This window comes from Platichthys flesus, chromosome 11 (genome assembly GCF_949316205.1).
Source record: "Platichthys flesus chromosome 11, fPlaFle2.1, whole genome shotgun sequence".
Taxonomy (NCBI): Eukaryota; Metazoa; Chordata; class Actinopteri; order Pleuronectiformes; family Pleuronectidae; genus Platichthys; species Platichthys flesus.
This window is the reverse complement of record NC_084955.1, coordinates 16,112,333-16,123,433: the sequence shown is the minus strand read 5'-3', so window position 1 is coordinate 16,123,433 and position 11,101 is coordinate 16,112,333. Positions and strand designations below refer to the sequence as shown.

The window sequence follows — 11,101 nt, the reverse complement described above, 5'->3', positions numbered from 1 at the left end:
AGGGATCATAGAGGAAGCTGCCAACTGCTCTTCACTATCATGTGTGGGGTGGAGGGCTGTCTGTTGTCGGACTGACATGAGTTTGGATGAGATGGTTCACAGACACGACTTTCTCCAGCTGTTGCCGTTCGCGTGAATCCTGGGTGATGGTGTGACGACTCGGCGAAGGGAGACGGCATCACAACAATGAGGATCTTTCTCCCTTTTCTGTTCGCGCTGAGCTCCACGCTGGTCCGCGGCATTTTCGACGGCAGCTGTCCCAGGAGAGGTGAGATCCGACCTGAACTTGTTTTCTTCTTTCTTCATTTCTTCTGCCATTGTTTAATACTGACTGCGAAGTCCAGTCAGGAACCCACTCTACAGATATGGCTCGTTTTGAGTCACACAGTTTCTGTTTTGATTTTTAAAGAACAGATGTAAAAGCGTTTTATTTTGGTATTGTCCACAGGGAGAGATTCGATGATTTTAACTGAACCTGACATTTACAAAGATCTAGGTTTAACCTAACAAATCAGATTTTGTTATTATTATTAGTAGTATTATTATTAATATTAGTATTAGTAGTAGCAGTAGCAGTAGTAGTAGCAATAGTATAAGTTTTGTATTTCTTAATTGTTATACCAGCAGTTACAAAGTGCTCTAAAAAAAGGAAAATTATTATTATTATTATTATATTACTTAATTGTTACAGAAGCAGTTACCAAGTGCTCTACAATTAAGACAATTCATTATTATTTTTTACATTATTATTATGACAAGAATGAAGCAGACTTTTATCTAATTGAAATAGCTGCTCTCTTTGTTCACGTTACTCTTTACGAACCAATCGGCATCAAGTTTAAATGTGTTTTTAACCTTGGGTCATGTTTGTTGTACTGGACTAAACCTGTAGGAGGGGGTTGTGGGGATTTGAGGCAACTTCTCCTCATTTGATGTAAAACAAATCCTGAACTTAAATCACTGACATCATTGAGGAAAACATTTCTTAAAAGGACATTGAACCTAAAAGCATTCCACACTCTGCAGATCCCATGTAAGTTTCCCCAGGGACAAGCCAGAGAACTGGATGAGACCGAGGAGGGGAGGGGGGGGAAACAGTTCGGACTAAGGGCAATGGACTTCCAGGAAACAGGAAGATACACAACTACAGCTCACGTCGTAATTGGCTGTGAGAGTTCTGATGCACATGCAGAACCCTGTAAATATCAGAAATCATAAATATGAAATGAGTGCCGACCCAAAGAGGTGCGAGGTTAAGAAAGAAAGTTACGAATGAGGAAGAGGACAGACAAATTAAAAGGGGAAGTTCAAAAGGAGGTGGATATACATTGTTGCTGCATCTTGTGTGCTGTGTCTTGTCAACTGTGACTGTAAAAATCAAGGCAAAATAACTCAAAATAGACTTGAATGCACGATTCAAGATTGCACACACAGACTTTTTTCTTTATTAATTCTTTAAAATGTTTTTGTCATTTGTTTGTCACTGCAGACCCCCCACCAGGTGTGTTGGTTTTATCCGTGGGAAGTAACCTGGTTCTCACCTGCAAAGGTCATGTGACGGTGGATGGAGTAAAGGTCGACATTGCCAGAAACAGCCCAAACGCCAACAGGAGAGCGAGTTCTTCAGTCGCACCCACAACCACCGGAAACATTATATACAGCAAACAGGAGAGCTCCCTAAAGGAAGAACACAACAGCAGCCCTGAGGCAGAAGTCAGTACTGTGACGACAGAAACCAGAGGACCCAGAGACAGAGATACAGCAAACACAACTTCTCCCACTACTCACGTGACCCAACCGACCAGTGTGGGTGGGCTGCTGAGGGGTCAGTCCAACTGGGACGGTGAAGAGTCGGAGGGAGAGGGAGATTACTGGGAAGACGAGGAGGAGGAAGGGGAGAACGGGAGCAGGGTAACAAGAGGCATAAAATCACGGCCTCAGTGGAAGTTGAATGGGAAGACAGTGCGGAAGGAGAGACAAGAGTGGAGAGAAATCACATTTGAGAAGAGAGGAGCGACTCTGTCTATGTTCTCGGTGAGAGAGACGGACTCTGGGAGGTACAGCTGTCATCACAGAGGCAGAGAGAGGTTCTCCTTTAGGGTAGTTGTTGAAGGTGAGTCCGAATAATGGAGGAGTGGAATTGGAGGTGATGTGTCACTTTGATTCAAGCCAAAGGAAACAACTGCTTTGTCATGTTCTAACTGATCAAACAAATCAAGGTTTTAACATTGGGGGTAAAAAGGGCCACACGTCGTGATCAGTGGGCAAAGACACTTCGAGTGAAACTCTGACTTGTGTTATGTCTGCAAAGAAAAAGGCCTGTTTACAGAAAAATAATAAACATTTTTATTTATTTATCAGGCTAAAATAAGGCACATTTTAGGGGCGGATCCAGGGGTTGGGCCAGGGGACGTATTGCCCCCCCAGCTGAAATCTTGGCCCCTGGTATTCCCTGGCCACATCCTCTCAAATGTGAGAATTTGTGTTTTGGCACAGTCCTCACATTTGGGTCTTGGATAAAAGATAGTGGACCAAAGTTTGCTCCTCCTTCTAAAGGCAACATATGATTGACTGTATTAATGTCCTGTCAGATCCTCCTGAGAGGCCCAGGCTGTCCTGCTACAAGAAGTCACCAAGCAGTAAGATCCGCTGTGAGTGGACGCCACAGAGGCCTGTGAGCAGACACGTGAACTGTTCCCTCATGCTGAATAAAAGGTGAGGACACACAAGCCATATTTCGTGAGAAATTCCCCAAAGTGGGATAAGATAGATAGATAGATAGATAGATAACTTTATTCATCCCCGAAGGGATATTAAGTCGTCATAGACAAATTTACATTTGAAGGAAATTTAAGATCTGATGAAACTGGGCATGTGAATAATTTGAAATATCGTAACTACTGACAAAGTGTTTAATTAAGTGTTATATTATCATTATAAGTGATGAGAGGATGTGAAACATTTGGTCTTTCTTTCTGTCTTTCTGTCTTCCCTTCCACCTTCTTGCAGACCAACAGGCTCATTCCGTCATTACCAGTGCTCATACTCATCCCGTCTGTCCCGCTACTGGTGCGCTCTGGACTTCAATGAGGACGAGCTGAGGACGTATCACATGGCCTACCTGTGCGTTACAAGCGTCGCGGGCAATGCCACCAGCGCCCTGCTGCCCTTCACACCTCTGGACATTTGTAAGCGAGCGTGTCCGTGTCAGCTTGGTGCTAAAGTTCTGAAAGCTCTGTGAAGCTGCTCTCACTGTTTTACCTCCTTCCTTCACAGTGAAGCCGGACCCCCCATCAAACATCACAGTCTCGCAGGTGGAGGGACATGAGACATGGATAAAGGTCAACTGGAATTTTTCCACATCCTGGAAGACTCAAGACAGATATTATATACTAATCTATGAGATCAAATATCGACCGCTGGAGTCCTCGAATCATCATGAGCAGGTGTGTGGTGGCGGAGCGACTGACAGAGGGTGGTGGTGGGGGGGTGGCAGTTTTATGCCTCTGCACTGGCAAGGCATTATGCTTTCAGCTTGTCTCTGAGTATGTTGGTGCGTCCTTTCCATTCTTATGAAAGAGGAAATCTCTTCAAATTTGGTGCAGACGTTCAGTTAGTCTCAGAGATGAACTGATGCGATTATATTCAAAGGTCAATGATCACTTTGATTTCACAAAACAATTTTTGCCTTTTGAACAAGATATCTCAAGAATGCCTTAAGAGAATCCTTTCAAATTTGGCACAAGTGTTCATAAAGACCCACCGGTTAACTGATTTGATTCCATGAATCTGGAAAAAACTAGACTGAAACTTTTTGAGTGTGGTAATTCTATTTGAACATGTGGACCATTGTAACGTGTCGTTGGTATGGAGCTAACAACATTTACCGTACAAATCCATGGTCTCCATGGCTCTATAATAAAGCTGTTAGTCATACATGATGAGCAGAACATAGCCGTAGCCGACACCAGCACGTTACGAGACAGGATCTGCTTCAGTCAATCAGCATGTGAATTGGCTGTTTCACTATTACAGACTCCGCTGTAATTCGGTTAACATCAGAGTAATGTATATCTACCTGGTTTCCTGTGTCTGTGTTAATGCAGATAAAAATGATTAGGAACCAGCGCTCGCACACCATCACTGATGTGATGCCTGGTGTTGAATACCTGATTCAGGTCAGGACTAAGGAAGAATATGAAGGTCACTGGAGCGACTGGAGTTCCCCTGTCAACGTCAGCAGCTGGACAGGTAAATATATACAGTCTATACATGTTCAAGCTACTTCAAAATGATTATGTGTCGGTGTCACCATTATCAGTAGAAAACCAAAGTTAGTATTGCTTATTGCCCAGAGCCAACAGCCAGAAAACGTACCCAGTTGGTTTAGGACATGAACGTGATATAAATTGACCTGTAAATCCTTGAACTTTATCGACGAGCACTCAAGCCATTCATAATCCACCCTGGACACAGACAAAAGTAGTCATGACAACCTAAGGAAGCAGAGCTCCTGTTTCCTTCCTGGAAAAACTGAGCATGAAATCATCCACTCACACATGCAGAGGTTTAGAGATGTGTTTCTTTTTTGAAACCTTTTGAATCCTTTCACTCTATTTCGGAAGTTTACACCTCAGCTATTGTTTGTCACATTCCATAAAAATTCTTCATAACATCTTTGGTGCATCTGCAAAATACTGAAAAACTCCATGTAACCATTCCTAACTGGAAGGAACAGTTTGATTATTTGGGGAATACACTTCTTATAAATACGAAGATTAATATTTACTCAACATGTTTACATGGATTAGATAAACTGACATGGTGTGTATGCTCGTGGCCTCAAGGGGTGCTGGTTAGTGGATATTTTATCTTCGGTGCAAAAGGAGGGCTGGTTTTTCCAGTCTTCATGCTAAGCTAAACAAATGTTCTCATTGTCTAGCTGCACATTTATTGTGAATTACACAATTTGAATTATTGAAATTATTAGACATGATCATTGAGACAGTGAAGTTGCTTAAATGTCAATCTACATCCCTCTGAAACTTGATTGTAGCTTTTCTGATTTGTGTCAAAATTATTTTATCTCCTCAGATTATAAACTCAGTGATGATCTGATGGCCACGATGGTAAGAGACTGAAGAGTGTGTCATTGATCTGTGGGGAAAGGATTTGTAATTTAGCTTGTTTTAATTTCCTGCAGTAACTCACATTTTCTCTTCTGTTTGTTCCTTTAATCAACAGTTCCCAGAATCCATAGAGGAAGGATCTGCTGAGGACGTCACACCCAATGGTGTGTGTGTGTGTGTGTGCTGGTATGTTTGTGTGTGCTTGTATGTGTGTGTGTGTGTGTGTGTGTGTGAGAGAGAGAGAGAGAGAGAGAGGGAGATTAACTTGTAAAAAATCTGTATATGTTTAATGAGGTTTGCAATTGTATTGACATTTGTACATGTGTAGAGATGTTGAGCTGTGAATGTGTGCATGGACATTGATGGATGAAAGATGCAGTTTTTGAATAAGCATTTCCAGATTGCATTTAAAAATCGAAGCGCACATTCTTTACACATTAAAAAATCTGATTATGCACACACAAATTGAGACACGCAGGCATGCACGCATGCACGCACGCTCACACACACACACACGCACACACACACAAATAATATTTCTGAAATTTCGATATATGCCAGGGGACAGGACATATTAGCATATTATGAGATCTCAGTCACAAAATGAGGAAGGAAGGTGAGAAGCTACATCCAAGCAATTTTAAGGCCATTAGGGGAAATTCTTCACGACAAAACCTTTTGAATATGTAATTTCAGGAACAAGGAAGGGTTATAGGGGGGCTATAAGCTGCTGGATTGAGACTTTAAATGTTTTCAGTGCTGAAAACGGCCCCCCGGCCCTCTCGGTTCTAACAGGAAGCCATGTCATCATGATAAGTGAGGCTCAATAACGAAACAAGCCACAGGATACATGGCTCAACACACCTATAACACACACGCACACGCGCACGCACACACACACACACACACACACACACACACGCACACGCACACACACACACACACACACACACACACACACACACACACACACACTTGCATGGATGTTGTTCTGATCCCTTACGATTTCTCCCCGTCTTCACTGCAGATCCCCGACCAGTGGTTAATGGAATAGAGGTGTCGCATCACGTCCTGTGGATCTGTGGTTCATTTCTACTCATGTCAATCATTCTGGCTGCCTACATGTTCAGGTAGTGACACATCCGCTGATTAATGTGCACCCGGTTATTGCGCTTGGTTTGCATGAATCCAACTTGACTCCAAAATTTGAATTCGCTCTATAAATCTTTAACGAATATACGTTTTAAATTAATCTCTTATTTCTCATTTCAGACACAAGGACAGACTCATGTCTAAACTCCACTGTTTAAGCGTCCCCGTCCAGTCAAGTGACTCTTCTCAACCTCCACCCACCACAACAGCCGACCCAGAGGGACAGGCCCTGGTGACCTTCATCCCTCTGTGTTTCAATCAGCCCTCATCTGGTGAAGCAGACGAAGGGGAAGGAGAAAATGAGGAAGAGCTAAGGCTGGAGGAAAAAACAGAGGCCGTTCACTTCAACAACACAAGTTATTTCTTGACCCAGAGGATATGATGCCACTCAACACAATCTAGAACATTAAGTCATGCTGGATTGGTGTTTTTGACCTCAGAACTAGTGTCACAGATGACAAAAGGACGGTAAACTTACAACTGTTGTGGTTCTAAGCTTGTAAAGTCCGCAGCTCTATCTCTCAAACTATCTCGTGCCTAAAATACCTCGGAAAATATGTTTTTTTGAATTTGTCATATAAGAGCAGTATTTTAACTTCTGTTCCTGTTGTCTCCTAAAATGTGTTTGATGCAGGTCTAATTGCTGTAAAGCCTTGCATCTATGTCTGTATATATTTTTTTAAAGGTTTGTCATTTATCTCGCTGACACCCTGCCCTCTCAGTTTCCACATATTCTTTACAAACCTGTTTCTTTCCTGCCTTTCAGACTGAGATTTGATGGTTTTCAGCCACAATATAAACAGTTTTCTAGAAAGGGCTACAATTGTGAAAGAAAATTATGTAGCCATATGAAATGTGATTTGTGTATTAAATGAACCACAATGGTTTACTTTTTCTTTAAACCAAAGTGGTTTACTTTTCTTTTCTCAACAAAAAATTTGATTGAATAGTCCAAAAGTTGTACCCTTGAGAAGGTTGTAGGATTCTTAGCTAACATGCTACTGAGCTCAAAAAGTCCAAAAAGTTGATATATTCCATTTCGTGTGCAAATATATTGATATGTTAACACACGATAATTTCCTCAAAATCCATGCGCCTCTGACAACTTCAGATGCTCACAGCCACCGTGATGAGAGAACTCAGCTGATCCAGTTTAATTTTCACCTTTGACTGTCGCATTATCAAATTGTTATTGCTCTTATAAGCCATAAAATGGCATACGCCAATCATGCCTCTACTGTGTCGGTGTTGAGTTAATTTATGAAGTTCTATACATTTTATTAACTTGTGCACACAAGATACAAATTATAGTTGTTCTACTGCTATAATTATGTATATTATGAGGCTTAGTAGCTTATCTTTAATCACAGAAACACCACAACTGCCAGTCCATGTTGCAGCAGCAGCAGCAGCAGCACTAGTATACGCAGTAGTACATGTATTGGTGATTTCCTTTTTATCAGTCTTGCTTCCTGCAGCAGTAAGTCTGTTGAACCAGCTGTGCTCCCAGTAGAACTACAGGCACTATTATGGACCAATCATGGACTGAACTTTAACTCTGGTTTAATTGTGCTATATTCATTCTGTCTTTCCATTCATAGTTGTCTTTATATTGTATATTTGCTTACACTTAAGTATTATTGCCCTTATATTTGAATATTGCATGTTACTTACTTAGTTACTAACTTGTGCTTATTTGTGACTCTTGCCGCTGTAATACTGTAAATTTCCCCATTGTGGAACCAATAAAGGATTATCTCGTCTTATCTTTCTATAATTTATGTTATGTTAGGATGTGCTGCCCCCTAGAGGACGCAGCTGTCAAGTGCCTGATCTCGTTTTCCATGGTAACAGTACACAAACAGTGTCATCAGCAGCTGGACGTTTAAAAGGGAGAGACGGCAGCTCGACTCGTGGCAGCGGCAGCTCGTGGAGCCACTTCCGGTGGCAACAGAAACTGCCACTGACGTCTCGAGGCAGCTGCAGCGATTTGAGGCAGACGCCACTGCTGCCCCCCCCGTTTGAGCGCAACTCCCGTGAAAATATATAAATGTGATTTATACGTATAAACGAGTTATGAATTTGTATCAGCGTGCAGTGACAACTGTGACAACTGTCCCCAAACAGTGTGGCAACTATCCCAACTGCCCCCCCCCCCCCGACACTTGTTACAACAAAGGCAGCTGTTTTGAAACAGTGCGGCAACAAAGCCTTTACATATCAGTGGCAGTTTCTGTGGACACCGGAAGTGCCTCCAGAAGCTGCCTCTGCCACGATTTGAGCTAGCCCTTAACTGTTAAAATGGCTCCCAGCGGACCATCAAACATTTAGACCAGTAAAAATCTGTAGAGAAGTGATGGCTGGAAAAGGAGGTTTGACGAAACTGGAGGTCGGTGTTTTGAGTCCCGAGCAGCAGGAGAAACTGCGACAGTTCAAGGTGACTTCACAGCACTGCAGAGGCGCGTGTGTTTAATGTCCGAATCGATAACTGCACCTTCTGGATCGGAAATGTTGTTTGTTTGTAAGACTGCTTCAGGAAATGCGTCATTACTTATTTTTCCAGATCAAGGCGAGAATCGAGAATGAGAAGTACCTGAGGTCGCACCCGGAGCTGGAGGTGTTGGTGGGAGACTTCCTCAGGTGAGAAGATGGCTCTGCTCCATGTGATGAACTGTGCTCATGGCAAAGAGAATACAAATTTCAAAAAGCTCCTGATGTCACACAGAAGAGATCAAGGCACAAAAGGTGTACTTGATTATGAAGTAGACGACCTATCCACAAATTTGTAAAATTTCAACACGAAATCAGAGAAAAAAACTACAACACCAACCCAAAAATTCAATATAAGAAAAATCTAAAATGCCAAAAATGTATGAATAGAAAAAAAATCACGACCAACTATCAAATCAACAAGATATAAAAGAAGTTAAAACAACACGACCCACCCCATAAGATACAGAAAAAAAACAAGACCGACCTTGTAGAGAAAAACAGGACCCCCCAAACAAATTTATAAAAGAAAAAAACAGGACTAATCTAAAAAATGTAACAAAAAAAGACATTTAAAAAACATTTAAAGGAAAAAACAAGACCATCAATAAATAAAAAGATCTTGCAAAAGAATGGAAGAAATAACTAGACCACAAAAAATAATAAGAAGAATGAAACAGGTTAATTACCTGATGTCCCCTGTGACCTGTTTTCTAATATACAACAAAGACACCTCACTACTTGTGGAGGGAGATTTTATACAAAATATGAATACAATTATTGTTCTTCACTTAATGAAACCTGCCGTGTACAAACAGTTTATCTCTTGGATTCAGAAATGCATTTGAAGCCTCCACTAAGCTCATAGTCAAAAACTGTCTCTGTCGTTTCAGCTCTCTGTATCATTATGAGAAGTAGTTCATCACCTTTAATGTCAACATTTAGATTTGTGTATTTGATGTCCTCCTCACAGAGATGTGCTTCTGAAGAGACCCGCTGACATCCGGCAGTTTGCTGCAGGTGAGTTTTGGTGCAAAATAGAATTCTTGATATTTCCTCGCAGATTATTGGAGATTTGGACATTGTGTTTTGAATGACCTCTGAGTCTTCTTACCTGGTCTACGGTCCAGCATTACTCCTGAACCTGCTGGGCCTGAATCTGGCTTTTTAACCTGCGACTATTCACTTCTCTCAAGAGGTTGTGCCCACTCACCAAAGTTACATAGAGCAAGAACAGGCCTTCAGGATGAGGAGTGGTGATGAAAGAGGCACCACTCTCCCTATAGTCCAAGTCATTGAACCATCAAACTCATTTTGAAGCTGCTATTTTAAGGTGAAAAGTGTTCCTAGTATTTCTTTAAATGGACCCCAAGGTAATAACAAATGGGGATTCATGCAAGTAATACTGTTAACCTACAAGCACAGGCATAATCTCAGCCACTAACCAGTGTCGGGTCTTTTTCAGATCACTTCAACAACCCAAGCCTCTGCGCTGATGTCAGCTTCAAAATGGAGGGAAACAGCATCATGGACTAAAACACCCGACAGTCGTGGAGCCGCTGCCTTCTCCTTTGGGTCTTTCTCTGTCCTGAGCGACACACATAGGAACTCCACTGACCAGATGTTTATTCGGTTTGTGTCTGTCTACACAACTGTTTGGATGATAGCTTTTCAGAATTCTGTCACACATGCAGGATCCAGCGAGATATACAGTAGCTTCCAATGGCCTCTCCTAATGGGTGTGATTAAAAGCTAATGAGGAGGAGGAGGAGGAGGTCCTGTGGGTATTACACACTGTTGGTCACATCACACACACGCGAGTACATGGGGACATGTCGAAGAGTTAATTGTGTACTGAAGTTCAGATACTGTGATCTGCATTCGTCTGATATGGGCAGTGTCCCCTCAACCACAGGGTTCACAGCGCGTGTGAGGGTCGGAGTAGGTTGACACTTCTCTACGTATTAAAGTCACATCTCTTTGTTATTTGACGATAAAACCCTTCAATCTTTATTTATCAGTGGTCCAGTGTGCTGTTAATTTCTTTGAGAAGTTTTTTTTATTTCACATTAGAAGAAGAGGGAATTTATTTCTGTTTTGTATGAGTTTAATCTACTTTGTTTTCCTACAGAGAACTGATCGCCTTAGTGTATTTCTCAGTAACATCCATTACCTGAACATTCATTACCACTCGTTGCTCAGACGCTGTTGTTGTGAGTTACCAGCGTCCTCTGTATGTAAATAAAGATACATTTCTCTTTTGTCCCCTTTATTTGTTGGTTTGTTTTTGGTTGTGTAATCCTGTTTGCACTGTTCATTTGAATAGGAAT

General features: G+C 41.8%; 2 protein-coding genes across 2 annotated transcripts; both read left to right on the top strand.

Annotated features, from left to right (window-relative positions):
* The first annotated feature begins 19 nt into the window (after nt 1-19).
* On the top strand, nt 20-8,047 carry il6r (interleukin 6 receptor). The gene is made up of 10 exons (XM_062398873.1): nt 20-268; nt 1,490-2,113; nt 2,592-2,715; nt 3,010-3,188; nt 3,277-3,446; nt 4,107-4,251; nt 5,095-5,129; nt 5,245-5,293; nt 6,157-6,259; nt 6,402-8,047. The coding sequence occupies exons 1-10, from the start codon at nt 187-189 to the stop codon at nt 6,661-6,663; spliced, it is 1,773 nt and encodes a 590-aa protein (XP_062254857.1). The 5' UTR covers nt 20-186; the 3' UTR covers nt 6,664-8,047.
* Nucleotides 8,048-8,542: 495 nt separating this feature from the next.
* On the top strand, nt 8,543-11,034 carry LOC133964334 (RIIa domain-containing protein 1). Its single transcript, XM_062398354.1, has 4 exons — nt 8,543-8,718; nt 8,845-8,921; nt 9,745-9,791; nt 10,237-11,034. Exons 1-4 carry the CDS (start codon nt 8,638-8,640, stop codon nt 10,305-10,307), a joined length of 276 nt encoding a protein of 91 aa, XP_062254338.1. The 5' UTR covers nt 8,543-8,637; the 3' UTR covers nt 10,308-11,034.
* The last annotated feature ends 67 nt before the right edge of the window (nt 11,035-11,101 follow it).

What these genes read in the sequence shown, in the direction of transcription:
- LOC133964334 (XM_062398354.1), top strand. Translation starts at nt 8,638, where the DNA reads ATGGCTGGAAAAGGAGGTTTGACGAAACTGGAGGTCGGTGTTTTGAGT. An exon ending in AGAAACTGCGACAGTTCAAG is followed by an intron (nt 8,719 to 8,844) that starts GTGACTTCACAG and finishes TTATTTTTCCAG; the next exon opens with ATCAAGGCGAGAATCGAGAA. An exon ending in CATCCGGCAGTTTGCTGCAG is followed by an intron (nt 9,792 to 10,236) that starts GTGAGTTTTGGT and finishes GGTCTTTTTCAG; the next exon opens with ATCACTTCAACAACCCAAGC.
- il6r (XM_062398873.1), top strand. Translation starts at nt 187, where the DNA reads ATGAGGATCTTTCTCCCTTTTCTGTTCGCGCTGAGCTCCACGCTGGTC. An exon ending in CTTCACACCTCTGGACATTT is followed by an intron (nt 3,189 to 3,276) that starts GTAAGCGAGCGT and finishes CTTCCTTCACAG; the next exon opens with TGAAGCCGGACCCCCCATCA. An exon ending in CTGGCTGCCTACATGTTCAG is followed by an intron (nt 6,260 to 6,401) that starts GTAGTGACACAT and finishes TTCTCATTTCAG; the next exon opens with ACACAAGGACAGACTCATGT.